Source organism: Notolabrus celidotus, chromosome 1 (genome assembly GCF_009762535.1).
Source record: "Notolabrus celidotus isolate fNotCel1 chromosome 1, fNotCel1.pri, whole genome shotgun sequence".
Taxonomy (NCBI): Eukaryota; Metazoa; Chordata; class Actinopteri; order Labriformes; family Labridae; genus Notolabrus; species Notolabrus celidotus.
The window spans coordinates 7109849-7136953 of NC_048272.1; the positions used below are offsets into that span (position 1 = coordinate 7109849).

The 27105-nt window shown below is 40.3% G+C and overlaps 3 protein-coding genes across 5 annotated transcripts; all 3 read left to right on the forward strand.

Annotated features, from left to right (window-relative positions):
* The first annotated feature begins 818 nt into the window (after nucleotides 1-818).
* micos10 (mitochondrial contact site and cristae organizing system subunit 10) lies at nucleotides 819-5624 on the forward strand. The gene is made up of 4 exons (XM_034686651.1): nucleotides 819-938; nucleotides 5144-5191; nucleotides 5272-5381; nucleotides 5460-5624. Exons 1-4 carry the CDS (start codon nucleotides 878-880, stop codon nucleotides 5469-5471), a joined length of 231 nt encoding a protein of 76 aa, XP_034542542.1. The 5' UTR covers nucleotides 819-877; the 3' UTR covers nucleotides 5472-5624.
* A 2847-nt stretch (nucleotides 5625-8471) lies between these two features.
* nbl1 (NBL1, DAN family BMP antagonist) lies at nucleotides 8472-13236 on the forward strand. Of its 3 annotated transcripts, none has more exons than XM_034686482.1 (4): nucleotides 8472-8947; nucleotides 10133-10310; nucleotides 11053-11164; nucleotides 12665-13236. In XM_034686482.1, exons 2-4 carry the CDS (start codon nucleotides 10141-10143, stop codon nucleotides 12941-12943), a joined length of 561 nt encoding a protein of 186 aa, XP_034542373.1. In that variant the 5' UTR covers nucleotides 8472-8947; nucleotides 10133-10140; the 3' UTR covers nucleotides 12944-13236. The 3 variants fall into 3 exon arrangements, with proteins under 3 accessions (XP_034542373.1, XP_034542380.1, XP_034542365.1); XM_034686489.1 differs by lacking the exon at nucleotides 8472-8947 and adding an exon at nucleotides 9443-9974; XM_034686474.1 differs by lacking the exon at nucleotides 8472-8947 and adding an exon at nucleotides 9930-10050.
* A 6374-nt stretch (nucleotides 13237-19610) lies between these two features.
* Nucleotides 19611-26596, forward strand: LOC117814950 (transmembrane protein 88). The gene is made up of 3 exons (XM_034686548.1): nucleotides 19611-19890; nucleotides 21199-21493; nucleotides 26175-26596. Exons 2-3 carry the CDS (start codon nucleotides 21200-21202, stop codon nucleotides 26400-26402), a joined length of 522 nt encoding a protein of 173 aa, XP_034542439.1. The 5' UTR covers nucleotides 19611-19890; nucleotide 21199; the 3' UTR covers nucleotides 26403-26596.
* The last annotated feature ends 509 nt before the right edge of the window (nucleotides 26597-27105 follow it).

The following is a 27105-nucleotide window of genomic DNA, read 5'->3' on the forward strand; positions in this document are numbered from 1 at the left end:
ATACACAAATCATTTTAAGCTGGCCACACATATAAGACACAGATCCTTGACTGGATACTTTTGAGTACAGAGACTAATGTGAGCACCCTGGGCGTGCATCTCAAGCTTTTTAATCGGGAATGTAAAGAAGTAACACTTTTTTTTTTTTTTTAAGAATTTATTTTATTGCACATTATCATTCTATACAATTCACATTGACAAATAGAAGCCATCGTATTTTTTCCATTTTCTTAAAACAACATTACAGCGGCCTTAAAGAACAAACAATCATAGTAATAGTAATGAATATTATTTAGCCGATTTTTTTACATAATAATGGTCAGGACATTTTTTTTTAAATCAAGACTCCTGTTAGCAGGTAAAAATAAATATAAACAAAATTCAAGTCATTAAATGACAGATTAAAACAGGTAGAACACACAACCATCAGTGTTACATGGTTATTCTTAATCTGTCATCCCACATCAACATTGTCCCCCAGACCCCTTAAATGTATCAGCACTGGTCCCCATGCCTTATCAAATACTCTCATCCTTCCTGCAATCTTGAATCTAAGCTTTTCCATATGCAGGGTATCGCCCAAAGAAGTAACACTTTGAATGATTCATATAATTTCTAGTATGTGTGTACATTATATTTTGATACAAAAAGATAAATTGTATGTATATATCCTGTTGCCGGATTAAATCAATAAAATATACATATATCTACACCAATACTCAGACAGTAGGGACTGCGTGTTGAGTACATTATTTACAATCTATAGTTCAGTCAATGGTTCAGCATTATTTACAGTCTATGGTTCAGTCTATGGGTTATTTACGTGACTTTATGTGTCTCTCGCGAGATATTGCGCGACTTCCTGGCTGTTGGAAACATGGCGGAGGAGCAGGGACGGAAATGGGATCGCTGTATGGCTGATACAGTCGTGAAAGCAGGTCAATATCTCTTCGTTTATGTCATGCAGTAATGTTATGCTTTTCTGTATATATCTTGCAGGGTACGGTGCTTGTCAAATAAGCTACGCCACAGGTATTGGATGCAGTCGAGGTCTTTTGTACAATCCTTCAGACACTTCTGTGACCATGCTGGGACAGTGTGCCGGGGTCAAGTGTCACCTTGTTTGTTCAATAGATAAAACTAACGTGACCTGTTTTGATATTTATAGGGGAATTCATGATATTTATTAAACTGGGATTAGATGGAAGCCTGCGTTTTGATAAATAAGCAGAACATAGTCTATTGAAGGTCATTTTTTAAGCAACAGAGTGTGGACTTTATTATAGCTCTAAGGATCCTTCTGTCTAACCTGTGACCAATGGTTTACCCCATGCTTAATCATTTCTTTGCCCTCTCTCTATCAATCACAACTCTCATCCAAGTTTTACAATTAAAAGCAGCAAAGAGCATAACTGTACCAATCTGGAGGCTCTACAGCATATCTGCATTGCAAATGTAAATGAAGAGTACAGAGGAGATCAAACAGAAGCCCTTTTGAAACAGTCATGTATGAATCAACAGCTGAAAGAATTGGTAATTTTTCTTCCATCCATCCATCCATCCATCCATCCATCCATCCATCCATCAACAGTACCAGGGTCGCAGGGGATTTAGCCTGTCCCAGCTGTCATTGGGTTAGAGACGAGGTACACCCTGGGCAGGTCACCTGTATATCACAGGGCTAACATAGAAACAGACAACGATACACACACACACTCACACCTACGGGCAATTTAGAGTCACCAGTTAACCTGGTGGAGTAGCTGGAGTGAGCAAACACATGCACTGGGAGAACATGCAAACTCCACGCTGAAAGGTTCCTGCCCAGCCCGGGATTCAGGAACCGTTTTGAGTTTTGAGTCAATAGTTCTAACCACCATGCAGCCCTTCTCAAGTATGCATTATTTGCAAGTAGCCCTATAGATTAGTGGTCGACCGATATCAGTTTTTCAATGGCTGATGCTGATAATTAGAGCAGGGTTGGCCGATGGCAAATATATAATGCAATATCATGTTATTTTTGTTATTTTTGTATTTGATTAAAAAACTAAAATGTAATGATAACATCCATTATTCCATGCGCATTACAGTCTAATGCACATGGTTTCCTTAGGTTGAACATGTTTTAGATGTATTTTAATGAATATATGAAATAGAAAAATACATCAAGTTTTGCTGTAGATATCAGAACATGACTGATATTTATGTCAGAAGCTAAATTAAGCTACATTATTCTACATATCATAACAGCTGTTATATTAACACTTGCCAGTAACTGTCTTATATTTGATATGCTGTCATTTAGGATGGGGAAGAATGTCATCATTTACGATGATTGTGTCTGAGGAAATTTATAACAGAATATACAATTCAGAATGGCAAAATGGACATGGGGAAACGAAACATTTCTTGACTGCAGCCCAAGCGGCAACCTCCAGTCTCAAACTATGAAGCCCATGCGGAAGTGTTATAAACTGCAGTTCATCGAGAATCTGCTTGAGGCTGGCTGCAGAAACACCAGAAACCACATAGACACCAATTCAAAAAAGACGCTCTTTGTAGCATTAATCAACATGTTTACTGCCTGGTTCAAAAAACGGCATGGCTCTACGTCGCCCATTTTTCTATGGGCACACAATGTACCAACGTATCTATGTATCTAACGCAGCGGTTCAGAAGATATTAAGATTACGAGTTTTTGCCCAAATAAGGACATGACAGACTTGACTCCCAGACGGGGACACAGCTGTTGGCTAGGAGGCTCAAACCACACCTCTTTACGTCACACTATGCCTGGTTGAGTTCCTCATTTCCAATATGGCTGCCGCCGTCAATTGGCTTCAAAACAGCTCTCAGGAACAGATTGGTGATGTCACTGATACTATGTCCATATTTGATACAGCCTACGCTGCAGCCACACTTACAAGGCTGCCATATATTTTCAATTTCATCCACTTTGTGAGTGCAGGCATCAACTGATAGCAATTATTTTAAAATGCCATTAATAAGCCGGATTAATAAGCTGACTGATTAATCAGTTTATCTCTTTTATAGATGTTTTGTTTCATTTATCAGCTCTGGTCCTCTCTCAGCCTGAGAGTTGATGAAATATCACTGTCAGTGTTGTGCAGAATTTATCTGTGGTATTTCAAACTTTGATTATTCAGCACTCAAATACTCAGACTGGAAAACAATCTGTCCCAAAACACACTTAACGACGTCAACTTGAGCACAATAAATAAATACTCAAGCTTGGAGAGAAAACATCTGCATTGTGGCATTTCTTTGAGCTCACTTAGTGCAGCAAACAGACTATGCCAAAATGGCTGTAGAAGCCAGAGAAACTCAACAGCATATGAGGTTTTCAAATTGAAACCCTCCTTCTAAACCAAAAAAGGGTGCTAAAAAAATATTGAATCAATATTTTTTTAGCACCCTTTTTTGGTCCTGTTCCAGCTCTTTAATCAAGGGTAAAACTACTAGTGGCTACTAAGAGATGACGTCATTAAGCATGTCCTGAGATCCCCATATATATTTATGTCTATAAGATATTATATCTCCCCAATTATATTATAAAGGCTAATTTTTAAGAAAAAATTGAGTCTGAGCACCAAAGCAATTACAATCAGTGGACATTTAAGTATTTTTAGTGAGGATCACTGAGTCATCACTGGACTATTATGCTAGCATGGCTAAAATTGAAATGATAAAAATCAGTGAGTAGAGCAGCAGAATTAGAAGGAGGTTTTATATCACCTCATGGAAGTGAATGGTACCTGCCACACTTCTTTCCCCAGCACAAATATGAACATGTGTTCCCCCTTGCACAAATAAACAAACAGTTCAGAAAGAAATGCGACGCAAGAGTCAATGGTACAGTTAACAGTGTACCACAATATACCTGATTTGTGCAGTAGAAAATATGTTTTTCTTTTGGGGTTGGAGTGGGGTTGGAGGGGGGTTGGAGGGAAATGGAATCATGAACAAAATGAATAGTAACTGGATTACCATCTTTGGACTATTGGCAAATCTGCGTAGTGATTTCTGGCTTGTGGGTAATACGTTTCATTCTGCTCCAGCACAAATGTTTTTGTTACAATCCATCCCCTAAAGATGTCCAGACAAAGAGAATGGATGCCAGATTAAAATGCTGATCTGCCTTCATATTTCACCATTGCCTTCACTGTATTATTGTCAGCAGGATTTCAGAGACTCTGGCAAAAGAGAAAAGAAAGACTGCCATAAACCAAAAACTTAAAATGAAACTATCTATTCACTTAGCTTGAATGCAGAGGACATGCATTTGTTGTTGATCCATGCCTCTAAGTAAGGGTATGTGGTATATTTTGTGGTCTTGTTTGACATTTGTAAGTTGTGTAATAGGGAACAGTCTGAGGGTTCTGGTTCAGGCAAATCGGTCATGCTGCATAGCTCCCTGAATCCAATTAAGAGTCAGAGGGGCCCAAATGGCTGTTTTTATGTGTTTTCTGTGCTGGCTGGCCTGCTGTTGGGTGTGGTGTGGCCTGCAGCAAGGTGGAGTTAAACGAACAAACACATTCCTCCTTGAGATCCTGCTCTGGTCTGAACACTTTTAACAACTTGGCCAACTTCTGTGCCACTGACTCACCTTCTGTCTGTCCATACTGGGTCAAGATATGGCTACCTGTGTGTGTGTGTGTGTGTGTGTGTGTGTGTGTGTGTGTGTGTGTGTGTGTGTGTGTGTGTGTGTGTGTGTGTGTGTGTGTGTGTGTGTGTGTGTGTGTGTGTGTGTATGTGTGTGTGTGTGTGTGTGCTCTCTGACCCCGTGTCTCTCCCACCTCCTACCCCATGGACACTGTCCTCGTTCCTTTTACAGAATTTCCCCCCTCTCCAGCACCCCTTTTACTGTTTTCGTTCTTTCTTGGACGTTTGTGCTCTTGCTGCTCTTTTTCCCTTAATGAGCAATGTCTTGCTGACTCGTACTTTTTGCCAGCTCTTGCATCAAACATAATGGAGGCACCCCACTGACCTCATTACAACAGATTTACATCTGTGTGTTGTATACTAGATGAGACATGATCACATTACTTCAGTACTACGGTCAAATGTTTTGGATGTGTAATCACATCAGTCAAACTTAACCTCTTTTTCTTCTTCTTTGCAGCAACTGGCCTTGGTGTGGGCGTCGTGTTTTCCGTCCTTCTCTTTAAACGTAAGTGCTCTTTTGCAAAACAAACTGATAAATATACTAACCTAAGACATCATTTATGGGTAAATGCTTTTCTCCACCAGGTCGCACATGGCCTGTGGCATTTGGTTCAGGCTTGGGACTGGGCATGGGATTTGCCAACTGTCAGCATGACCTCAGATCTCCATATCTCATACATGGCCACATGGCTAAGGTAAGTTAAGATGATGAAAAGTGTTAGTTTCTTGTTTTGGACACACATGATGCTACATTTCTGTATGTTTGTTTACAGGACCAGCAGTGAAGGAATTAAAAAGAAGAAGATTTTATCGTCTCTTTTCCTGCATTGTTTTGCTGCTCATTTCTGTCCTGGCGCTTAAGTCCAACCATTGCCCATGTTGTGTTTGTAAAAGGGCAGTTGATGTATATTTAATAAAACGACTCTGGAAAAACTCTCTCCCCTTTTCTCTGTTTTTCTGTGTGCATGTTTGAGAAGAATGAAATGTGGTTTTGGGGTGGGAGGTAATATTGTGTGTTAATGAGTTGGGAGAGTCAGACTCCTGCTGTTTTGGAATGAGGGCCAGGTTCAGCATCTGCAGTTCTGTTAGAGAGTGGGTGGACGAAAAGTTTCACAGAATGATGAAAGAAAGAAAATCTTTTTTTTTTTCCAAAGTAATGGTAATGTTGAAACAGACTTTTAAGAAAAGAAGAAACAAAGCTCATTTGTGTATTTTAAAATGTGTCTAATTATGGTTTTATAACTTCTTCCCCTTTTCTAGATGAAGTTCACAGCATGAATAAGAAGATGTCTTTCTGAAAACAGGGAAGTTAACCAGGCTGAGCTCCACTCAGACGAGGCCATTGCACAGTATTGCTTGATCTGCACTTCTGTTTGTATTGCATTAGTCGGACAATTGTTGATGTGACTGTTTTGGTCACAGGCAGTTGGAAAGCACACATCTCCATATCAGGAGGAGTCTCTTACCTTCTGAGTATTCAGTGCTCAAGTGTCTTTTTGGCCAGAATTTTTTTGTTTGATTGATGACTTATGTTTGGTTTCATGGGCCTGCCAGAAGAGAAGACAGATTGTGTGTGTGAGTGTGCACACACACGCACATTTATCCAGCCCCCTGGTGAAGCACAATCCGTGGAATGCAGAGGAATGCCATTTCTGGACCAGAGCACAGTCTTATTACAAACAGGTGAGTTCTGCACTTTGCACTCTGAACATAACACATGGTTTACACTTTCACATCAAAGAAAACACTGGCACACACACACACACTCATATTTTCCCCTCCTCTCTGCAGTAACAGTTTTCTCAGCAATGCAAGCACATAATAGGCAATGTCAGATATTAAGCCATGTCACTCGTCTCCTGTCCATTAGAATATTTGTTTGCCAGTGAATCATGAACAGATAGGGGCGCTTATGGATATGAGCCAGGTGAACACCTGTAAGCAAGGCTGCACTGGTAGGATGAAGCGCAGGAATGGGGTGTGTGAGTGAGGGGGAGAGAAGTGACAAAGCTGAGGTGTAACAGGGCATCCAGAAATAATAAATCATACCTGTCTGTGCCTGTCTAAAAATTCTCTGTAATGAGTCATATTTTCAAGTATAATAATGCTCACTAATCGCATTTGTTAATCTAATAGCTCAACACTGTTGGAGAATGTCTGGCATGAAATGTAAGACCAGACTTGTGTGCTGCTGCTGATGTTACCTTGAAAAGCCAAATCGCTTGATAGCACATGAGGAGGTAAACTGATTTGGATAGCCTTATTAATTTAAATGCTGTCTTTTATACACCAATCACCCATAACATTATGACCTCCTGGGTAACATTGTGTCACCTCCCCGTAGTCACCTCAGAGTAAAAACTGACCTGATGAGTCATGGACTCCTCTGAAGGAGTGCGGTTGGTATCTGGTACCACAACGTTTACAGCAGATCCTTTAAGTTCTGGAAGTTACCACTTGAGGCCTCACTGGACCAGACTTGATTGTCCAGCAAATCCCACAGATGCCTGATTGGATTGAAACCTGGTAAATTTGGAGACTTAGTCAATGTCGTGAACTCATTGTGGTATTTCTGCAGACCACCTTCCTCCATCATTCAGTGTGTGATGCTCATGTAACCATTGTAGGTGCTTGCAGTGGCAGACATAGGACACCATAGACACCCTGACTGGCCTATGGTGGTGCAGCCCGCATACACAACCAAACTGTGGTGAAATGTGAGTTCTGATACCTTTCTGTCTGAACCTGTATGAGCTTAAAATGACAGAAATTAGAGCTCCAGTGGCTCTTCTGTTGGATTAGACCTCACAGGCCAGCCCTCATTCCTCTCATGCATCAGTGAAGCCACCAATGGCCTCAATGTGCAACCATTACCCTATCACTGGTTCATAGATGTTCCTTCCTTAGACCACTTTTGCCAGGAACTTACCAATGCAGACCAGCAACACCCCACACGAACTGCAGTTTTGGAGACTTACTGACATTGCCTATAAGTCAGCCACCCTTGTCAAGATTCCTCACATCCTTACCCTTTTCCACTTTCCCTTCTTCCAACACATTGACTTCAGGGACAAAATGTTCACTGGCCGTCTAACATATCCCATCTGCTGACAGGTGCCATTGCAAAGAGGTAAGTAATGTTATTGACTTCACCTGTAAATATAGATAATGGTATGGCTGATGGGTGTGGATGTTGGCTCTAAAAGTTTGGACTTCTGACATTTTTGGTGTACGTCTTTGAAGCTGTACTGTTTGATCCAAAACAGACACAACAATTTACTAGTTGGCATGAGCATCATATTCCATGGTCCAAAAAGGTAGGTCCTGTATTCCTTTTCAAATTTGATTTGTAAAGCTCACAAGTCTGCAAAACCAGGGAACATTGTGTCTTTCAGCAATTCAAGACTCTTTTCGAAGAAGTGTTTTCCTCAGAGGCTTAATTAGATCAAGTTGTAATGAGATCAAGTTTCAACTCCTAACTAAAATGTTGATGAAAACTCAAAGAAAAAACATCAGACAACTAATCCTCATCTGTTTGCTACTTTATGCTGAATTTTCAAACTGTTATTTGTGAGTGAATTTGACAATATGAATAATATAAGTGAGTATAACAATGCCAGATGTATCTTAAAAGTTAGCTGTTAATGCCCTATTTGTGTAATAATATAATCTTATGTTTGCATTTTTGTCCTGTAAATCTGATCTGGGCTCTCGCCTTGCTCCTACTTTGGGAAACACTTGAAACCTTCCCAACAGTTTTCCTCCCTCCCTCCCTCCCCGTTTTCTTTCTCCCAGAAACGGCACAGCAGGACCCCTGTCTGAGGGCTCAGCCGCGCCTAACCTCTGCAAGAGAATTTTACTACAAAAAGCAACAACTTGTACAGTGTTTTTCCTTGGACTTACATGTGAATTTAACAGTGGACGGAAAGAGAACAAGGGGAGGGACGGTCTGAGCTGATGGACTCGGGAGATGAGATAGTGCTGAATAACCTACCCCATCTCCCCATCCTTCCCACCGGACGGACGCTTCTTTTTCTTTCCGGATGATGTAACTGTTTTATGACAGCCTTGCCTCGGATTTATTCTCGCCAGAAACGAAGTGCTCATATTTTCCTTTAATTATCAGCGCACGGTGATATCCAAAGCAGCGAGCCGCATCCGCTGGCTCTAGGGGCCCGTGTCCAGGTTTCGGTGGGGGGACTAACACAGCGGGACGTTGCGCATTGCTCAACCGGCTGTCCCCCGGGGTCGGTGAGTGGTGGTAAGTGTTTCAACTACGACGGCTGCTGGGTCTCGTAACTCAGAAAGTACTAAAATTACTCGTTACTACCTTAAAAGTTGTTTTACTGATACTCCTGATAAAGTAATGCTTTCTTACCATCCGCCAAAAGTTGCGCGTTACAGTCTTCCAGTTATTCTTCTATATTGGTGAATTTGCTAGTTGTTACACTCTCCCACCTCCTGTGTATCCGTTAAAGAAGTCACGCAATGTCGGTAATACATCGGGGAAATTACCTTCGACAAAGCTGTAGGACTGAAAGGAAAAAAGGAACGAATTATTTAAACGTTATTCACCAGTTGCACGCAACTATAAAGCTTATAACGCTTATTTCAACAGTCAATTAAAGCACAACAATTTTAGCTGTTTACAGTTGCCATATAATAGAAGATGAATGTTTTTAGGTGGTAGTTTTAAAGCTACTTTATCTGACATTGGCCTACTGTAACACCTTTCCACTCAAATATTGAAATAAATGGTGTGTTTTTGTAGCTTTGACTTTTAATCTCTTTCAAATGAGCGGGAACATTGAGATATTTAGTCCCTTTCCTTCACAAAAGCATACCCAAATAGCCCCTTTTGTCTTATATCTGTTTACAATAAAGAAGATGAGCTACATATTTTAAAGACAAGGTTATCCTACTTGTGCCAGAGGCACATGGAAAGGCTGAAAAGTGAGCGAAGAAGTCAATGTGGGAGACCACAGGACACCTTTTTTACAAGCAGCAGGAGAAAACGATTTTGTAGGTTGTAAATGACGTGACTGGTTTAGGCATTTTTAAAGAAGAGGGTAAAGCAATGCAGGACAGACTTGGCATTAGAGTCAGGTGGTATGGAGCACAACTTGGCCTCCCTTATGCATTGTGTCTTTGAGAACAAAATGAACCCATGTTGTTCTCTGTACAGCTGGTTGTTCAGATCTCTAACAAGTTGTCTCGTTTAATTATTCAGAACAACACAGTACGATCATTACAAAAGACCAGGAAGTTGTCAATCCAGTGATGCAGGGGTATGCATGGTTCAGTTTTCTTTATTATTAACAGTGAAAGAAGACAATACATCAAAAGAAGACAACAGAAAACAATGTGAGAGTTGGTGACCTCTCTGTTTTTGTCCAGAATAAGGCTAACAGAGTTGTGAACACACTGTGGTTTTCTGCCCCTTTAGGTGCAGTCATGTGGAGGATTCAGATTTGCTGCGCACTGTTTGCACTGTATTCAGCAGCACCGCCTGCACACATCAACCGTCTGGCGCTGTTCCCTGACAAGAGCGCCTGGTGTGAAGCCAAGAACATCACACAGATAGTCGGGCACACGGGATGTCAGCCTCGCTCTATTCAAAACAGGTCAGGATGAAGGCCCTCTCTGTCTCTCCCTCTGTCTGACAATCTCTCTGTGCAGCTGAAAAGGGGGAATATACCAGCCATGTCTGGTCACTTCATTCTCAGAGTTGTGCCTTGTTCAACATGTAGGGTACATTGCAGTTGGCACTTGATACTGCAAGAGAACTTCAACTTTAGGAACTACTTGATATTTATTTTGCATGCTTTAGTTAATTAGAAACACGTGTAAGTAACCACATTTGACTGATGTTTGTATTTTTTTTGTTTCATAGGTTGTTTTAAAAAAGAGAGATTCATATAAATAATTAATACATATAATTCTTAGACTTCATTGCAAGTTTCAGCTTGACATGTTGACTTCCATTTATAGTGTCTTGAAATAACATAAGTTGCTGCGTGGATGAATGTAAAACTAAGATCAATTTATGTTTTAAGTAAAGCTTCCCAAAGAAACAATGATATGTAACCTTCTCCAAGCTGCAGTTCCCACAGAGATAGATGTACACATTTTTACTTGTATTACTCAGAAAAGTTCTGTTACAAAGATACACCCTTGTTAATCATGATATGTATTCAGAGGGAAGTAGATTAGGGATCCACCTAACATTTATTGATAATGGTTCTTCTGGTTATGTGTTTAGCCTGAGGCTACCAAAAGTCCACAACGTATTCTTTCACAGGCATGGACGCCCTGCAGATGTGTCAGCACGCACAAAGAAAATAATGCTCTCTATCCTCCTTGCAGAGCCTGTCTGGGCCAGTGTTTCAGCTACAGCGTCCCCAACACATTCCCACAGTCGACTGAGTCTCTGGTTCACTGTGACTCCTGCATGCCTGCCCAGACACAGTGGGAAGTGGTAAGAGTTATTGCACATTAGCTCATGAAGCAAGCACACAGCAACACCGACTTGTTGAACTCACATTAAAGCCACAAGTTTTCAACATGAAAGATGGCAATCGCTGCTTGCTGGCAAACACAGTGCCCAGGAATTTTTCAGAGGATTTTTATTAGACTTCTGCCACAATTTCTGCTGTTCCCCATAAACATTAAGTCTGTATTTGATATTCCTCTGGAGTTCATTGTCCCACTCAGGCAGAAGGAATCCGGTCTTGCGACAACAAAGGCTTTGTGGTGAGGTATATGTAGTTTGGAAAGCTGCCAGGTTGGCTAGGCGGGTGGAACCACAGGTGAGGTAGCCTCATGTTTCAGTGGAAAATATTGTATCTTTTGGAGTGAACTGCTGTCACCTGATAGACCAGTTAATTTACCTTCTATTTATGTTACACTACACAGGCCAGAGAAAGTGCATTCCCAGTCTCACCTTACTTCTAATTATTTGACAATGGATGTTTGTGTATGTGGTTGTGATTGTTGTTGCAGGACTTTCAATGAAATTCAGTTTGAAACAAAACAAGTTCGCTCTCGGGAAAGAAGATACTACTCCATGCTGGTTTGGCACTTGTTGTAGGTTTTGATAAAACCGCTGAATGATCGGCTTGGTCCAATAAATGAACAACAAGGGGAAGTTGTGTGAGGTCTGGAGAGTTAGAGGAGCTTGTGCAACACTGAGGTTTACCAGTTTGTATATTTTCTGTGTAATCCATCCACGGGTTTTCTTAATATAATTTAATTCCACTGATGACGCAGTTTATGGATCCATCAATAACCTGAAGTGAAGAAACAGTTTTCTTAAAAAAGACAAAAACACAGCACTGAGGAGTGAAAATCTGATGTAAGAGTGGCTAACAACACTGCTGCATACACAAATCCATGCACGTCAGAGCATGAATGTTCATATAACAAATAAATCTGAAATTTTCTCAGTAGAAAGTGGGTTTAAACAAAAATAATATATATGTATAAATAAGTAGATTCAAATAAAAAGATATATAAAAAATAACTTACCCCAGTGAGAATAGTACCCAGGTGTTGCAGTATTACTAAATTTATCTTCATATTTACTATAAAGTTCATTAATAACACACAAACAAATGTTGTTCAAATGTATGTATACAATATTGTTCATTAAATTTTTAAATGTATTATATGAAAGAGAAAATATAGTTCTCTAACATTCTATTTTTATCAAATTTCATTGCTTTTTTTTTTTTGGAAGGCCAGAACAGAAAAAGTTGTTAAGATTTAGCACTGGGTAATTTATTGGGAGGGATTCTAAGTTTGTGCAGATGCATCTAACAAACACTATTTGTGAACATGTTATTTTATAAGTTAAAATGTAATTTGGAATATGAATATACCTGTAAGATTAAATATAGAGCCGAAAATGCCATCGACCTTGTACCTTTGTATGTGAAACCAAAGGACTCAACTCTTGAATGTGTGTATTTATGTCCAGGTGACTCTGGAGTGCCCCGGTGCAGAGTCCCCTCATGTGGATAAGTTGGTGGAGAGGATCTTCCACTGTAGCTGCCAGTCCTGCAGTAAAGAAGGCGGTCAGGAGGGGGCAGTGATGCAGCTGTATCCGGCAGACAATGTCCTAGATGTCCCCTCTCTATCTGACACCCTCAGCAGTGCCCAGTCCCACCCACTACCCCCTTCAAATTTGCACCCCAAGAAGCATGCTCATGCACACACAGACCATCACACACTACCACACACATCAGATGGAGGGTAGGTCCCCCTCTTTCTGTCACTTTCCTTATCTTTATTCTCACATCCTTTGTAGCACCCTGTAGAATTGTAAATGCACTTTGAAAATAAGGCTTCACACACACTCACGATGTCATGCTATCAGAAAACACTCTATTGTATGTAAAGTCGTACAAACACACCAGCCTATGCACTCTTTTTGTTGTATGATTAGAAATGCATATGTGTGCATCCAGACATGACTATAGTCTGTTAATAAGCTGTAGTCTCATTTTGTTTAATCTGCTTTAATGGTATAAATAAATATTGTTGTGATAATTGTATGTTTGCTTTTAATTTTTTTCACACATTTTTTTCACACAGGTAACAACTTGCCAACCCCAAAAATGGGTTGGCTTGTCAGGAATCACAAAAATACCCACAGCTCCCTCTCACTGTTAGTTAAATCAAAGCTGTCTTTATTATTATTTTGGCCATTGCACCTGGTGTTCTTACTTTGATCAACAAAACTCCACTCATGATAAAATACTCTAATAGATGTTGATGCCACTTATTGGAGCACAGAGAGCTGCATGATAGGAAGGGACTCAGCTGTTCATTGGCTCAAACCTGATCTCACGGTGAGAGAAAGTTTAATACGAATCTGGGATTGACAGCCATGGAGAAAGTTAGATTTTTCTTGTGTCTTACAACAATACTGACATACTGTGCAAACTTTTTAGAAGTAATAAGTTGCTGTGATTGTTCCTCTTGTTCACACTGGCAGTAATTATCCCTTCTTCGTGTGACAGTAAGAGTAAAGAAATGACAAAATCTACTTCCTTCATGCTGAACTGAAATGCCTTTTAAGGCTTCTAAGGCTGCTTTTAGTTTGGTCTCTCACAGAGTAAGTGCATTAGATAAGCAAATTATCTCATTGTGTCTCTACAGTCAGTGTGTACACGCCGAATGGCAGCAGAGAGAAAGTAACACGAAAAGGAAACCTCTTACATAAAAGATTGTCACTTTATTTGGCTGACAGCTTGCTTTGTTCTTTTCGCTGAAGTCCTTCTTGGAAGTGATATCTTTGCAGCCAGCGTGGAGAGAAATGATCACAGTAACCTTCAAATCAAAGTACAAATGAACCAATCCTTTTGAAGTACAACGGGAAATTGTGCTGGTGAGGGCATGCACAACAATCTGAGACTCAGTTCTCTTGTTGAAGGCTTAAAATGGGATATGATTGATTGCTAATTCAATTGGGCCAAAATTTAGTTTTTACAAAAGATAACACGAGATCTTAATAAAAGGTTTTTTTTTTGTGCTATAGAGTTGATACAAATGTTATACCCCCCAAAAAACTGATTTCTTTTTATACAATTTGTTTAAACAGCCTCTTCATTCCTCCTAAGACCTTCCACAGAACCTTCAGGAGAGAAGTGTCTAAAAATAAAAAGAATTAGAAGACAGTTCATTTCAGTCAATTACTATTATGACTTAGAAAAGCTTAAAAACAGGGACAAGCAAGGACCAACGTAAAATCTCTTCCTAAGTATTCTTATTTTCCTTGCTTAACTGTTTTCATGAATCCTGATAGAAAAAGTCAGATTTAAAGTTCTAAAATAAAAACAGGTATAGTATCTGGGTTCTAAATTGCACTTGTATTTATTGGCATGTTGACAGGATGTAACTAATAACAGAAGCAACACACAATAATGACATTAATCTGATCACAGGTAGTGAAAGTGTTTCCATTGTTTTCTGTTGAAGTTATGACCTCAGCATCTTCTAGTTATACCATCCAATAAAAGGTAGGTAGACGCCATAGGAGTTTCTAGCCCATTTTTGGGGTGCTGAAGCAACCCTAAATTAAATCCCAGCACCCCTAAAATATGAGAGATTTTTTTTTTTTTACTGTATGTCCTTTTTAACAACCTAGAAACTTTCCAAAACCATACAGTACTTGGTTGAAATGTAATATTTTAACAACAAAAATGCAGCAGCTCCATTTCTGTTAATGTGTTTTACATGTTGTGCATTGCATTTCAAATGAAAGTCCAAAAAAATAACTCCATTGTCAATTTTTGGTATTTTTGGTACTCACTCTCGGGGGCTGGTTTACTCCAGAAACATACATACTGTTTATGTACAGTGGGGCAAAAAAGTATTTAGTCAACCACTGATTTTGCAAGTTCTCCTACTTAGAAAGATGAGAGAGGTCTGTAATTTTCATCAGATGTACACTTCAACTATGAGAGACAAAATGAGAAAAAAAAAATCCAGGATATCACATTGTAGGATTTTTAAAGAATTTATTTGTAAATTATGGTGGAAAATAAGTATTTGGTCAATAACAAAAGTTCAACTCAATACTTTGTAACATAACCTTTGTTGGCAATGACAGAGGTCAAATGTTTCCTGTAAGTCTTCACCAGGTTTGCACACACTGTAGCTGGTGTTTTGGCCCATTCCTCCATGCAGATCTCCTCCAGAGCAGTGATGTTTTGGGGCTGTCGCTTGGCAACACAGACTTTCAACTCCCTCCACAAATTTTCTATGGGGTTGAGGTCTGGAGACTGGCTAGGCCACTCCAGGACCTTGAAATGCTTTTTACGGAGCCACTCCTTCGTTGCCCGAGCGGTGTGTTTGGGATCATTGTCATGCTGGAAGACCCAGCCATGTTCCATCTTCAATGCTCTCACTGATGGAAGGAGGTTTTGGCTTAAAATCTCATGATACGTGGCCCTGTTCATTCTTCCCTTAACAGGGATCAGTCGTCCTGTCCCCTTTGCAGAAAAACAGCCCCAAAGCATGAGGTTTCCACCCCATGCTTCACAGTAGGTATGGTGTTCTTGGGATGCAACTCAGCATTCTTCTTCCTCCAAACACGACGAGTTGAGTTTTTACCAAAAAGTTCTATTTTGGTTTCATCTGACCACATGATATTCTCCCAATCCTCTTCTGGATCATCCATATGCTCTCTGGCAAACTTCAGATGGGCCTGGACATGTACTGGCTTAAGCAGGGGGACACGCCTGGCGCTGCAGGATTTGTGTCCCTCTCGGCGTAGTGTGTTACTGATGGTAGCCTTTGTTACTTTGGTCCCAGCTCTCTGCAGGTAATTCATCAGGTCCCTCCGTGTAGTTCTGGGATTTTTGCTCACCGTTCTCATGATCATTTTGACCCACGGGATGAGATCTTGCGTGGGGCCCCAGATCGAGGGAGATTATCAGTGGTCTTGTATGTCTTCCATTTTATACAATTGCTCCCACAGTTGATTTATTCACACCAACCTGCTTGCCTATTGTAGATTCACTCTTCCCAGCCTGGTGCAGGTCCACAATTTTCTTCCTGGTGTCCTTCGACAGCTCTTTGGTCTTGGCCATGGTTGAGTTTGGAGTCTGACTGTTTGAGGCTGTGGACAGGTGTCTTTTATACAGATAACAAGTTCAAACAGGTGCCATTAATACAGGTAATGAGTGGAGGACAGAAGAGCTTCTTAAAGAAGAAGTTACAGGTCTGTGAGAGCCAGAAATCTTGCTTGTTTGTGTGTGACCAAATACTTATTTTCCACCATAATTTACAAATAAATTCTTTAAAAATCCTACAATGTTATTTTCTGGATTTTTTTTCTCATTTTGTCTCTCATAGTTGAAGTGTATGTCTGATGAAAATTACAGACCTCTCTCATCTTACTAAGTAGGAGAACTTGCAAAATCAGGGGCTGACTAAATACTTTTTTGCCCCACTGTATATGTTGAGGAGCTGCTGTATCAAAATGAGTTGTCATTCCCCAGAAATTAGGCTTAACATATGTTTCTTTTATGATTCCAATCCAATCTCTCTTGCTGTGGCTCAGCATTTAAATAACCTTTATCAGATTTGATGGTTTAGTCACAGACTTTCCCAAAAAGTGTTATACTTTCCTTTCACAAATGTGGGAATGAAATTGCATTAAAATGTACAAAACAGTGAAATGTATCTTGCCCAGCCGGGCAGCTCTCTGGGTGCTCAGCACCCCTAAAAATCTGATCCTAGAATCGTCCCTGGTAGACACACATATGATTGGACTGATGGATTAATAGATTGATGCCATCAGTCTAAGGTGAATTGCCATAGCAACTTTCAGGATGCTGTTCAGCTAATGGATGGTGAGTGACCTCGTGTGTTGCTTGAGGCAGAGAGGGACAGAATCAGAGGTGGACAGAAGCTTTATAGACACGTGAAAAAGGCTCAGCTAGGATCTGTCGGCTTAAGTAGACTGAATTCCCCATAAAAGTATGGATTATAGTTAGTATAAGAAGACTGGAAGGCATTGTTTAAGAGTCTATCAGATATATTCTGTATACTCTGTATGTCTGTATCACATAGAAGTTCACAAAGAGTCCAGCAGATGTCAGCAGATGTTACAGGTAGAGTCTAGAAAGGTTAGATTTACAGTACATCTCTTAACTTTTCTGCTTCTCAAAACCAGACCAACCCAGCAGCCCTCTCCCAGCACCCAAATCTCATCATCATCTTCATCTTTCCTTTTTTTAATCTTTGCCTCATCTCTATCTCTTCATCCAGACAGTATCTCTTCTTCCATTTCTCGTCAGCTCAGCCCCACATCCATCCATCTTTGTTCTCTCGTTTCGTGTAATTAAATCTGAGCAGCAAAAGGTTGACTGTCTGTCTGTGTTGCAAAACAAATCGATCATCCCCTTATCTCACTGCTGCACAGCTGACAATTCATCGAGTCTGGTGGAAGGGAGGCAGCAGAGAGAAAACTCAGGGGAATAGTTTTGAACAAATAGCAGCTTATTGTCATTATTAACTTGTTTATCAAGCTGGGATTTAGTTTATTTCACTTTTTGCCATGTTTTGCTCTGGTTCTTACCATCTTCACTCAGTATACAGTTCTCCTCACTTCTTTTCTTCAGAATGGAAACATGTTTTCTGGGCATAGTTTTAGTAAATTAAATATTATTTTCTATCTCTCTGCTGTACTGGGGGCACCCTTTACAGTTTATGTTACTGCAAATGTAAATGCAAACTAACCTAATTTTCCTGTGATTTTATCAAATTATCTGACTGGACTGAAATGATTGTTATCTCCAGAAAGGTCACTTAATTGAAAAGATTACCAAACGGCAGATCCAGGCAACAAGCAGCCCTCATTGTGATTTAGTGCAGCTTATTTTTCTTATTCTTTATACCATAACAAGGAAGGAAGTAAATTATTATAATTAATCCCTCTGTTTGAAATCAAACTGAAGCTAAGTGACACTGCCTGGTCTATCATGCAACAAACAAACTGGACTGGAGAAGAAAGAAAGGGGAGGGGATTTAGGGCCAGCTGAGAAACGTGGGCTCAAAATAAAGGAACAGTTTTAAGGTATATCTCAGTTCCCAAATCTCTCGTAAAGATCACACCACCAGAAAACAGGACATCAGCAGCAACAAGATTTTCAGCACTTGAGTTGCTACTTGAGGATGCTTTCTCCTTTTCCTAGAAAATATAAGCACCAGCTAACAAAACAAGAGATTTCTCAGATACGTCTTTATTTAACAACCATTTGGTGCATATTTAAGAAACCAAGCTAGAACTGATGGCGTGATAAATAACATTCATTTTTAACTAAGATAAAGCCATCTTTTTCTGTGTTTGGCATAGTTGCTTTTTACTTTGAATCCTTTATAAGGTGACAGTATCATAAGACAACATTCAAAAATGCTTTTAATTTTCTAAAGTAAGCACAGACCTAATTTGGTGTCTTTATTTTTAAGGATTTAAATGTTGAAGTTTTCTTTATTAATTTTTTTTTTTTACAATTTTTGTAATAAAAATCTATCAATTTTGCAGATGTAAATTACAAAGCTTTTTAGCAACTTGACAGCTAATTCATTCATTATTTTCCAGAAGTATGGAAGCCCAAAGCAGACATGTAATCAATGTACGATTTTCCATGATAATGATTCATTTTCCAGTTGCATGCTTGACTGATCTCCTCATCTCTTAAGACCAACTCCAGTTTTCCAGAGATGATAATTCAATTTCAGCTGTTTTCTCAATATCTCAACTTATCTATTTTTTTTGTATCTAAGGATAACAGCTGGTTTTCCCATTGTAACAGATACATGTATTGTGTTATCTGGAGATAAATAAGCTGTTTTCTTGTAATGAGATTATTTTCTGGAGAACAAAAAAACAAAGCAACAAGCTTATCACCATGATAATTCCAACCATAACATGCATTTTGCTATAGCCAGCACTAATGAGGTAAGTTGAGTCAAATACTTGTTTGTTTTGGGCTTTTGCTGCTTTAGGATATACGTAACAACCATCTAGCTCTCAGTTGAGATCTCAAGTAAATCAAAAAAATTCATTCATTTACACAGGACAGTGGAGTGAATAATAATGTATTGATGAACGCCTACCCTGGGCCTCCGTACATAAAAGAGCACCCTCAACAACCTGGCAACCTTGCACAATAAGCTGGAAAAACAGTCAGTAATGGCTTTAGCTTGAATCCTTCAAATACTCATGTTGCCGAGGAGGAGGCACCATTGTGGTCATTTATTGAGCTCATTTTATTTGCTCATTTTATTTGGTGTTATATTGTGTTTTCGTGTGTACTCGTTTAAGACTTTGTAAAATAAAAGATGTTTAAATATGCATTTTAATTTCAATTGAAGACTTTTTGTGTGCATGTTTTGGTTGTAAATCAACCTGTTGTGCCACCACGTGAGCGCGCACTTCACGGTTGTGCGCGCGTCCCGGAGTGGCTCGCTCCTAACCAGACGCACAGAGGCTCCTCACACATCACACAGCATCACTACAGCAGCGCTGGGATCAACTTACTGCTGCTTTTCTCCGCTTTTCCCAGAACAGCTTCCTCCACGAGGGATTTTTTTGGTTTTGTTTGGACAGGAACCAAAAACTGCAGGTCAACAAACGAGGGAAGAATTCAACAAAAACACCGACAAGATAGACGGGATTTGTACTTGGAGGTAGGTAACTACATTCTCATTTGTCGTGTGTTATGCATAGGTTACGCGTTACATGCTCATGTTGTTTGGAACTAGATGCTTAAATAGTGTCCGGACAAGAGAAAGCACCAAAACCATGTATGAACTAAATTAGAAAGAAGTGTACAATATTGTATTCATCAAAGCAAGAAGTATAAAGGCGAAAATGTATACTATGATGAAACTGCTGAGAGTTCTCTGAGAGGATCAGGGCATGAGTCCTGTCCAGTGTGGACATCCCTGGTCTAGGTCTGCAGCTCAGTTGCAGGTCGTGCAGGGTTAAAAGGTAGGGGTAGGATTCACTTTAAAATCGTATTGGCATATAGTCCAGGCTTTAGTGACAAAGCCCCTGATCGATAAGATCGACCCAGAGGAGTGAAGGCAGATGTGTGTGTGTGTGTGTGTGTGTGTGTGTGTGTGTGTGTGTGTGTGTGTGTGTGTGTGTGTGTTTGTGTTTTAACTTACAGCAGACATACGTTTCATTTAAATAGTCTAATGAGATATTGGCTGGCAGGGGGAAGAGAGAAGAGGAGAGGGAGGGAGGGAGGGCAGGGCTCTGTATGTGCCTCCAAAAATCTTATTTATGGTTTTTAAATTCACCATGTTTATAAGAAATAAAATCAGATGAGTCCAGAATGGACATTTGCTTTACCCCTTATATGTTTTCTTTACATGATTTAAGTAATTCCGAGCTAAAATATGGGCTCATAAAAACAGGGATATTTAAAAAATGTAAAAACACTTAAATTCTAATTTTATTTCACACAAATAAGACATGCACAGTCATACTCTCTGAAGATGCTAGCTGGGTCTACAATGGCAACACAGCATCACTCTGTATCAGTGGTGGGACCAGTGGGGGGCCAAATCTGATTGGGCACCTCATTGGACACCCTGAAATTCTAAACGATGATTGGCTATTTCCTTTGACAGAAGCAGCTCTTTTATTGACATCAATTATTTGGGTTGTGTTTCAGCAGGCTGCTTTGCATTTTCACATAGAACCTTTTCTTTTGCTGTGACTATAATTTTGACTTTGGACAAACATGTTCTTTTTGAGTCCTTAATTAATTAAGTCCAGCAGATATAAATGTTTCCCCATGTTGAGTTACCTTTTAAAGTCAGAGATTATATGCAAGAATATAACACATTTGGGATTTTTTTGAGAATTAAAGTTGACGTGACTACAAAAGTAAGCACCCCAGTCAACAACACTGCATCACAGTTTTTCTAATTCTATAACAGTTATTGCACCCCTAATGCGTCTCCTCTCTCTGTGTGTTTCCCCAGGATGTGCGGTATGGATGTGGACCTGGATGACGGGGGCTCAGGCGATGAGGAGAAAGAGGAAGAGTTCTGGATGGGAGAGGGAGTGAAGATGCTGCCCCCTCCTGTGGCCCACAGTGGGGGCAGTGCATGGGGTAGCAGGCGGGGCAGATGCGGCTGTGTGGCGTGCGGGGCGGGTCTCGTCCTCTGGAACCTGTGTGTGGTGTCAGCCAGTGCTCTGCTCCTGGCAGTGGTCTTTTCTGTTGTGCTGCTGCCGGCGATACTGCTGCTGTATGTTGGGTTCCTCTGTCACTCCAGGGTGAGTTAACTCAGAACATTGGGATCTAGATGAGAGATGTTGCTCTGTTATTTATTCATTTTGAACAAAGGATGAGGTTACTGGCATTGTAGTTGGCATATGATCCACGGAGGAATTTAAACCACAAAATCCATTTTGTGTATGGATGAGTCCTGCCTCTGAATCATGGATTCTGCATTGGCTGAAGTATCTGGTCTGCCAAAGAGTACATCATTAACACAATGCAAAATATAAAATAGAACTGAAATTTGCACATATTTTGCTAGTTAATCACATTTTATCACCAATTATGTTGCCAGACACTTGCCTTTTATTCTGTTATATCCAGAAAGACTGTTTACCTCTTTATTTTGCAGCAAAAGCCTGCCAAGTAGAAGGAAAGAATAATCTGTTATGCAAATTAAAACACGACAAATTTTTGTATGCAAGCAGAAACATGCCAAAATAACCTTTCTGTATTTATCTCCACAAAGTTAAGTTTTGTTAAAAGGATTTGTATGAAGCCTGAGCATGAATGATTGTACCAGAATTGGTATTTAATTGTTTTAAAGAAAAGCCAGAAAGATTACATTTGGCTGTATGGTTTCATTTTTTTTTTTAAACATAGCAATTAAATGTGATTTAGTTGCCCATGACAACCCTACAAACGACTGATCACAGTCCTGGAGCGCTTAAAAGCCTCATTATTGTCCAGCTAGTGGGCTCAAGCACGTACCATGTGATTATGAGAACTCTGGATTGAATTCAAGTGAGGACCTTTGTTGAATGTCAGGTGTTTCCTGTCTATCTTATCTTTAATCTGTAATATTTTATATACTCTATATATTTTTTTCATCAATATTTAATATTAAAAATGATATCAGGCGATTGAGGCATTCACATGACAATTTCTTAACAGAAACTGAAATTACTCCCTCGTATGAAGAAAACTTTGTCATCATGATTCAATATCACAGTAATGTGACAACTGTGTTTTTAGATGAACAGTTGATCAAAAAGCCTGAGATTTTCATTTTAGTTTCATTATAGTTAAAATTGGTGGCCTGTTGCACCAGCTCTGTATAAGTTGTATCTTAAGTTAGGATGTAAAGTCCATAATTAAACCATGCATTGAATCAAGTGAGATCAGCTGTGCCATTTTTTGGTCGCACTACTTCATCTAAACTAGTCGACCTTAACGTCCAAACTAACCAAAATATTGTCACAGATTTGATGTTTACACTTCCAGCAGCCAATCAGAGAAAGCTTTTTCTTAACAGGGAACAGGGTATTTGTTTCTGTGTTCACTCTCATGCCTGATAGCTTCTAACGTCTTAAAATAACTCCTGTTGATCATCAAACAACAACACCAAGGTATGTAAAACATGACAAAGCATTATGATAAGGTCAAAATCAATCCATAGTATAAATACAGTGACATGGTTTGGTGAAATCCCCAATTAAAACATGTTACTTCAGCGATACTCTAGGGAATTTAAATTGAAATACTGACTAACCCAAACACCTGCAGATGTCATTAACTCCACTCATGGAACATGGAAACGAGAGTACAGATCAAAGAAATCATATATTTTTAATTTATGTAATCTATTGTGGAGAACACACTGTCGACACAGCAACAGCCTATAAATCCCCATGCTTCTCCCCATCCTCCTAACTATCCCATTTTTCAAAACAACAGGTATTAGCACTTTACACCGATTCAGAGCTCGGTGTAAGATTTAAGATGTAACTTCTGTTTACATTGACACAACCTCAGCTGGTGCAACCCCTTTAATGTATGTTGAGTGAAAATGTTGTCCTAAATTAGAAATTACATTCAAACTAGACCATGCTTGAACTTACGCAGAGTTGTAACAACCCAGTGCAGATGTTTCTCTAACGCCAGATATACACTTGCTTTTAACTGAGTACTTAAGCTCTTGATGGCTACCACATGTTCCATGCATCTAAATTGACACGTCAGCTATGCACCTCCTCAAAAATAAATGTGATATGCAAGATGCAGTACGCACATGAACAGGAGGGGCAGTGTAGAGGCAGAGGGGATAGAGATTCAACAGAGCGGCAACATCCGGTCTAAAAGTATGAGTCCAATGCAGAAGTGCTAAAAACGGCAGTTCATCGAGGATCCGCTTGAGGCTAGCTCCGAAAGTAGTGGAAGTAACACACACACATGAATGGGAAAAAGACGATATTTACAGCAGAAATAAACATATTTACAGCCTGGTACAAAAGACGAGTGTAGTCTGGATAGCTCATTTCTCGATCGGCTCACACTGTACAGGGGTGATTTATTTTCTAAGGCAGCAATTTCGAAGATATTGAGATTGCGAGTCTTCCAATGAGAGGCACAGCTGACTGCGGGAACATTGTAGCTGTTGGCTAGGAGGCTCAAACTCTGCCTCTTTATGTCAAAATCGCCCGACAGCAGCAATATGGCTGCCGTCGTCGATTGGCCTCAAGCAGCGCTTCAGAAACAGATGGGTGACGTGACGGATCCGACGTTCATATTTTGTACAGCCTATGGATTAGACACAGAGGCAGGAACAACATAGGCAGAGAGTTTTAGATGCAAGCAAAAAAAAACAAACAATGCACATCTGTATGATGTAATTTCCATTGAAAAGCAACAAACAGCCACACCAGAATACCTGGGGACCATAAGTTAAATCTTTGAAAATGACATGGAAACCACGTTTTTGACTGTTATTTCAGACAAAATGTTGGAAAAACTGAGCGGCGGAGGTGCCGTCAGTGTTTTCTGTCCATCAGTTATCTATCGCCCGAGCAGTCTCAGGAATTTGTCACTCACTTACTGCCCTCTGGTGGTACCCTTCAGTGAGACACGTGCTGCATAGTCAAGTATGTGTACAATTATGTTCATGACACAGCCAGTTGTGTATACAAACGCAAGGTTAAAAAGCAAGTATATCTCCAGCTTAAGGGGTATGTAAAGAGCATGATGGAACCTTTTTCCAAATGAATGATTATGTTGCTCCAACTCTTACAGGTGTGAGTTAGAAATCAATCAATCAATCAACCTTTATTTGTATAGCGCCAAATCACAACAAACGTTATCTCAAGACACTTTTACAAACAGAGGAGGTCTAGTCCACTCTATGTCAAATAAATAAAAAAGAAACTGTCTGCTAAGAGACTGAATGTCAGAATCGTGTTTGCAGCTTGTTTCCGCTGCCACCTAGTGCCTCAAATGTCATAGCATGCAAAACCCTCAGTATGTTCACAAATCGTGAACAAAAGAGGCATCTGCACTTTTCCCACTGCTCATCCATCTTTTTTAAATTAAGTTTAGACAAGTAAGTCCACGTCATTTACAGAGACTGTGAGGATTATCTTCCGAAGAATCTGGTGCTGGCACCTGGAGTCAGAGAGACAACCCGCCTAAAGGCAGAGCGTTTTGGCAGTTTTGTTAAACAAAGGTGTGTGGGCCTATTCCTCATGTTGTACTGATTTGTTTTTGTTTTAAACACCCATCAAGACTGAGCTTATATGTTGGAGCCTGTGAGAGGGTGTTTCTTTAATGAGGTGAGGAGTTGGGTGCGGCTTATTTTTGTGAAGGGCAGACAGATCATCAGGAAAATATTGTGAGTCTAGCCGTCATGCCAAATCATGCTGTGAAGATCTACTGCTATGTCCTTGGATCAGCAGATAGGTCATAAAATAACACCCAGCTTTTAAATCTGGTGGTATTTCAGATTGAGGAACTTTGATTAAATCATGAAGCATAAATCATAAAAAAAGACATGTATGTCAGAGAGAACAAATTCAAAACATGTAAAGTGTGTTTGCTACGTGACTGTAATTGTGAAGAGGGCAGAGCAAATGTCAGCCCAGAGCAAACAGTTCGAGACATTGTCTGTCACAGAGTTACCACTATTGTAGCGACAGACTGAAAGACCCGCTGAGGAGACAGGAGACTGTCTGATTTGGTGCCAACACCAGCTGTGCACAGGCACACAGACAGCACGACGAGGAGGGAAATGTACTCAGTGAAAGCACTGTGTGCACTTGACAGAGGTGTGTATGTGTGTTAAACAAGACTGTTGCTATGGTACATTTGTTAGTGGCAAAGTTCCTTTGAAAAAGCATACAATAGGAGATGTTCAGACCTAATCAAATCATTGTGAGTGCGTCTGAGTGTTTGACAGATGAGATAATGGGCTTTATGTGTTTGTCTTAATGTGTCTCTCGCGTTTAACCCTGATGTTTGCTCTTTTGAGGATGTCTGTGTGTGTTTCTTTAGCTGTTTCACTCTCTCTGTCCTTTTCTACAAATTTTTTGGTTCTTTTCCCAGCACTTTTACATCCTTTTCTTATTTTTAGTCCTTTTCTCTTCTGCTCACCTCCTCCCTCTTGCCTGCCGTCACAGGTGATTGACAGCTCAGAGGGTTACTGACAGCCACTGTGCCACTCCTTATCTTAACTGTGAAGGGAGGCTGGGAGAAGCTCTGTCACAGCTCACTAACCACAGGGTCCCACTTCTGCTCCCTGAGCAAATGCAAACACACAAAAACACACAAAAACACACACACTTAGCCAACGACAAATTCTAATATTTTTTTTCCCTAACTGAGGAGTATGCCCCACTGATGCCTTCATGTTCAGTATGTCCTCCATGGTCCTTCTGTCTTATACACACTTTGTGTTTCTCCTCGTAGGTTCTTGATGCCAACTCTGCCATCTGCAGTTACCTTGACGACAACAGTTGCTCCGCCCTCATCATCTTGGGCTTTGTGATGATGTCGCCGCTCGTGGTTGTGGCGGCCGCTGTCTTCTGCGGGCTGCTACGAAGGTTTCGCCTCCTACTTCTCATTCAGCCGATCTCCCGTGCCTGGTACCGAGGGAAGCTGCTGGACTGGGCGGGTGACATCCATGCCTGGGTCTGATCTTATGAAGGAGGACCTGATGGCCAGATGTGCCACCAGTCAGAGAGTCTGGTTATTGTAAAATCAATCATAGAGACACAAGGGTTGACAAAACAACACCTCACAATGTAATCAACACAATGGAAGCTAGCTTGGTACAAGAATCAAAGATGGGGCACTGTTCAATAAATTAAAATTGTTCATTTTTTGCATGAGTCAGAACGTTTTTTGCTTAAATTATTGTGCAGCCCTTTGCACCTGTACATTAGCCTTTCTCATACAGCTGATATCTATTTTTTAATGGTGGTCAAAGCTAATAGTTTTTTTGAACTACACAGTTGCTGAGGCGTTCTAATCCCTGGCAGCACAACATGGTAGTTGGGACGTCACGTTGATGATGAGAAAGGAGCTTAAAGTTGGTGTGAGTGGTGGAGCAGTATCAGCTAGATATTGTTGGGCTTACCTTCACCCACTGCTCCGGCTCTGGAACCATCTCTCGGAGAGGGGATGGACTCCCTCCTAATCCTGAGTTGCCCTGGGGGAACAGTGGGGCGCAGGGCAGGTGTCAAGATACTCACAAGCCCCTGGCTGAGCCCTTCAGTGTTGGTGTTTTCCCCAGGTAACGAGAGGGTCACCTCTTTGCCACTGCGGGCTCTTACTGTTGTTTTTGCATAATGCACCCAATAGCAGCTCAGTACCTGGCCTTCTTGGAGGCTCTGGGCCA

What these genes read in the sequence shown, in the direction of transcription:
- LOC117814950 (XM_034686548.1), top strand. Translation starts at nt 21,200, where the DNA reads ATGTGCGGTATGGATGTGGACCTGGATGACGGGGGCTCAGGCGATGAG. An exon ending in GGTTCCTCTGTCACTCCAGG is followed by an intron (nt 21,494 to 26,174) that starts GTGAGTTAACTC and finishes TTCTCCTCGTAG; the next exon opens with GTTCTTGATGCCAACTCTGC.
- nbl1 (XM_034686474.1), top strand. Translation starts at nt 9,981, where the DNA reads ATGGTTCAGTTTTCTTTATTATTAACAGTGAAAGAAGACAATACATCA. An exon ending in AGAAGACAACAGAAAACAAT is followed by an intron (nt 10,051 to 10,132) that starts GTGAGAGTTGGT and finishes CTGCCCCTTTAG; the next exon opens with GTGCAGTCATGTGGAGGATT. An exon ending in CCTCGCTCTATTCAAAACAG is followed by an intron (nt 10,311 to 11,052) that starts GTCAGGATGAAG and finishes TCCTCCTTGCAG; the next exon opens with AGCCTGTCTGGGCCAGTGTT.
- micos10 (XM_034686651.1), top strand. Translation starts at nt 878, where the DNA reads ATGGCGGAGGAGCAGGGACGGAAATGGGATCGCTGTATGGCTGATACA. An exon ending in TGATACAGTCGTGAAAGCAG is followed by an intron (nt 939 to 5,143) that starts GTCAATATCTCT and finishes TCTTCTTTGCAG; the next exon opens with CAACTGGCCTTGGTGTGGGC. An exon ending in TTCCGTCCTTCTCTTTAAAC is followed by an intron (nt 5,192 to 5,271) that starts GTAAGTGCTCTT and finishes TTTCTCCACCAG; the next exon opens with GTCGCACATGGCCTGTGGCA.